General features: G+C 29.3%; 1 protein-coding gene across 1 annotated transcript; it reads right to left on the minus strand.

Moving 5' to 3' along the window:
* Positions 1 to 1,935: 1,935 nt before the first annotated feature.
* On the minus strand, positions 1,936 to 2,316 carry LOC131651502 (uncharacterized). Its single transcript, XM_058921162.1, has one exon. It carries the CDS (start codon positions 2,314 to 2,316, stop codon positions 1,936 to 1,938), a length of 381 nt encoding a protein of 126 aa, XP_058777145.1.
* Between the last annotated feature and the right edge of the window lie 2,210 nt (positions 2,317 to 4,526).

The raw sequence follows: 4,526 nt of genomic DNA on the forward strand, positions 1-4,526 counted from the left end.
GAAACTTGCCGCGAAAATTGGACTTCCTCTAACTTTTCTCTTCCGCCATGGCTCTCTTCTTCACCTCTCCTCTTTCTCCAACTTTTCTTCTTTCTCCACGTCTATTGAGACCTAACTTCTCTTCTTATTTCCTTTATTTTATTATAATTATTATTATAATTATAATCTTCATTTGGGCTTACTAATTAACACCCCCATGATTACTATCACCAACGCAACGTCTAAGCCCACTTAAATAAAACACTCTCATAATCCATAATATTAATTCTATTATTATTTCTCTCCACCAACTGACTAACTGCCGACTATAAAATAAATCGTCCGAACCACCAACTCAACATATTCAATATCATTCTCTACGGCTTAAATCAACTTAAATTAATAATAGTCCATTATAGTAATATTATCTCTTATATTATTCTCCGATTAAACCGACTAATTTCTCGATCATTAATTTATCCGCCCAACACAACGCATAATTCCAATTACGCCTCTTATAATAATGCCAATAATTCTAACTTCGACTAATTCCAGGAAATAATTTCCTTATACAATTTAATTAAATAAATAATTAAATTCCGGGTGTTACACATTGTTCTTGTGATTGCAATAGATCCCAACATATTTTCATATTAGATGTATCAATAAGAGTAGAAAAGGACTGGGTCCAATCCCCCCTTCTTCCTAAGGCCTCCAAATCTTCCTCCATGACACACTTACCGATTTCATATGCTCAATATCGCCACACCAAATGAAATTTTTGATCAACTTCTCTATATCTCTTAGCAAAGAGACAGATCGAGAATAAATGGGGATAGAATAAACCATAATATATGAAAGAATGATCTCACCATATAAACTCTACCAGCAATAGAATTGAGGGGGGCCTTCTAAGTAATCATTTTTATCTTGATTCTAACTGTAGTAGACTGAAACTAATCCATGTTGAACAAGTGACTACAAGCATAAAAGAAGAGGATGAATTGTGGTATTTAAAGTTCACGATTATTTTTATAATTTTCTTGATTAAACTTAAAATTGTGTTAGTAGTTTCTTAAGAGTAAATAGCAACGAAAATAAAATAGTAGAAATAAACTGCAGAAATTAAAAAGGATAGATTTATGGAGATTGCACCAGGGATTTTTACAAGTTTGGCCAGATGTTGGCCTAGTACTGTCCAAAAGAGATCTTCTTGAGAGTTTGACTATAAACTTTGAGCTTTTGAAGGTTATCTATATAAACCTTTTATACAATATGACCTTGATATTTTACAGGTTTATCCCCAACCAAAGATAACTTTTACCAAATGCTAAGCTAACGAACCTTCTTAGAGATTTTCAGGCCGATCTCAATAAACAAAAACAAAACTTTTTACAACAAAGCTCAATAAACCAAAACTGAGATTTTGTGACTGTTTTATCTCATGAACCAAACTCAATCTTCTCAAGAGTATCGCATTTTCAAGAATTTAAAAAAACAACACAACTACTTACAAACTCTTCCTCATAAGCATAGTTTCACTCAAAAACACTATGTCAACTTTAAGTGAAAAAGAAATATTTCTAGAGAGAGAAAGAAAGAAAATAGAAAGATAAATTCCAAAGAAATATTAATGCATTGGAAAGTGGCATGAAATGAAGAGGAGTCAGGCCTCCTTTATACAGGAGTTGGAAAATCAGAAAAGGAAATAATTCATGAGTAGAATTGATGAGATAATTGATTGACATAATGCTCCAATCGATTAGTTTAGTCATTTTTAATTGTTTACCTTGCCCAACATGGAAATGTTTGATATAGACTTGTTATAAGTAATTAAGGTGTTGTCTTAATTGTTTGGCGTTCAAGCTCTTTCCAATTGATTAGTTGTCTCACAAAAGTTTTGCGAATCGATTGGCTTAAGTATCCAATTGATTGTTTCCTCTTTGATATATGCCTCTATCTTCCTTGTACGTCCCTTTTCTCATTCTCCACCTGTAGATCTTGCTCGTAACTCTTTTTCTCAATCACCTTTTGTTCACGTACAAGCAAGGATGCTTGCAATTCATCTATTGTGAGATCATCAATGTCCTTGGACTCTTCGATGGAGCATACCACAAAGTTGAAGTTGTTTGTGAGACTACGAAGTATTTTTTCAACAATTTTGACATCGTTCATGTCTTCTCCAAATTTCCTCATGTCACTGGCCGTAGACATGACTCTTGTGAAGTACCTAAACACACCTTCTACCAATTTCATTTCAAGGGTTTCGAATGTTCTGCGAAGTCGTTGCAGCTCTGGGCGCTTCTCTCTAGCACTTCCCTGATACTTTACTTTCATTGAATCCCACAATTGTTTGGTTGTTTCCTTATGGGTATGGTTTTCAAGATGCTCTTGTCTATAGACTGGAAAAGATAGTTATTTGCTTTGAGATCTTTGAGTTTTACTTTGTCGAGTGTCTTCGCGCTTATGACTTCGGTCCCCTTAAACCCTTCGAGCCCAGGTTCGATGACGCTCCAGTACTCCTTGGAGCGGAGGAGATTTTCCATAAGTAAGCTCCATCGATCATAGTCAACATCCAACTTCGGAATGCATGGTGTTGAGAAACTTTCTGCTGCCACTTTTCCTTTCTTCTGTGTTTTTCCTCTCAAACACTATTGCAGACTTTCCTTACTTTCTCTCAATGTTTTTCCTTTCACACACTCCATCTGTATATCACTCTTATCAGGCCCTTTCGAGCTCTGATATCAAATAAAAGAAATAGAACATACCTTAAAAGGTAGAATATTGATACTTTATTCAAAAGACTATAGTGGGTTTTATAAAGTCTTACCATTTAAATGTAACTGAAATAGAGAAAAATAAATTCTAACAAACTTAAATAAATCAACTCTTAGAAGCTAACATATTTAGACCTATTATTTAGTTTTAACCGTAAATCCAACAATATCGAGTTCTACAAAATGTGTGAGCCATGATAAAATTATGTTGTACGAGTTCAAAAAAAAATGTGTGAGCCATGATAAAATCATGTTGTAGTGATTCTATAAAGCATATTATGTAAGGTGGTTTTTTTGAGCTTCAATATATCCATTGATGAAGCCTACTTTGTTTTTGGTTGTGAGAGCATGGATCATCGACTTGTCCATACCAAAAATTTTATTTTTATTTTTATTTGAATGTTTATGTTGGTGTATCATTGTCTAAATCCTACTTTGATGGCGTATTAAAAGAACACAAAAATATAAGTTCCTATAACTTTTACAGCATCATATGAATATTCAATTTATAATTATATTATAATAGTAATATAAAATTTTGCAATTTTAAAAATTCTTTGATATCCTAAAATTTTATTTATTTCACCAATTTAAATATAAAAAAATTATAAACTCTAAAAAATGTATACTTTATAAAATAATCTATTTTTTAGAATTTAATTCTTACAATATACTTTTTCTTTAAAATGATGTAGTTTTTATTTGAGTTAAATTTTTATAATATATGATATATTTGTTCCTAAAAAAAACTTAGTGGGTTTTATTTATTTAATATCACAAACACTACATAGATCAATCAAATAATATATTATATATAAATAATTTGTAATGTTATTCATAAATAAATTTAAATATAGAAACAATAAAAAGTATTTTTAATATCTTGTAGTCTAATATTTTCTAATATAATATAAAATTATTTTCCCCCTCATTTTTATTAAAGAAAAATAAAAAATTTATAGACAGATATAAAATACATATGTGAATAATATATATGTTTACATATCCTTATAATAAAGACAACATAATAAATACAAAATACATAATTCTAAAAAAAATACTAATATTCCTATATTTTAATTTTATTTCAAAAAAAAATTAATAACTTTTATTTATGTAAAATCATAAACACTACATAGACTAATAAAATAATATATTTATATAAATAATTTACATATCTTAATATCTTATTATTAAAGTTGTTAAGTCTCTTTAAAAAAAATTTGGCATCAAAATTGTGGTCATTTTTGATATATTTATTTTATAAACTAACTTCTAACTTCTACTAACTTTTTATATTAATTATTTTTTCTTTTACAATAATATTAATTTTACTAACTAATTAAAAAAAAACTAACCCGCCACTTACGAAAAAGTCACCTCCTTCATTAATGCTCAATTTTACATTACTATCTTTTTTAACTTAATTAATTAATTTAAAACGTTAAATGATTAAACCCACCACATAACCCATTAATTAATTTAAAACGTTAAATGGTTAAACCCACCACATAACCCACTACACCCGCGTTATTGTAGTATTTCTATTTTTCATAGCTAACATAACCCATGTTTACTAATGTAAAAATAAAAACAATTGATTGTTTCTATTATAAATTTCATTTTCCACTTTGCATAATAAATGCAAATTGAATAAAGTGAGACAGCGATTAAAAATTGAAAGAAAATACTAGCAGATTCCTAATTTCTTTTGTTCACTCTTTCTTTTATATATACAATAAAATATTCTAATATACTTGTGCATCAATG

This window comes from Vicia villosa, linkage group LG2 (assembly GCF_029867415.1).
Source record: "Vicia villosa cultivar HV-30 ecotype Madison, WI linkage group LG2, Vvil1.0, whole genome shotgun sequence".
NCBI lineage: Eukaryota > Viridiplantae > Streptophyta > Magnoliopsida > Fabales > Fabaceae > Vicia > Vicia villosa.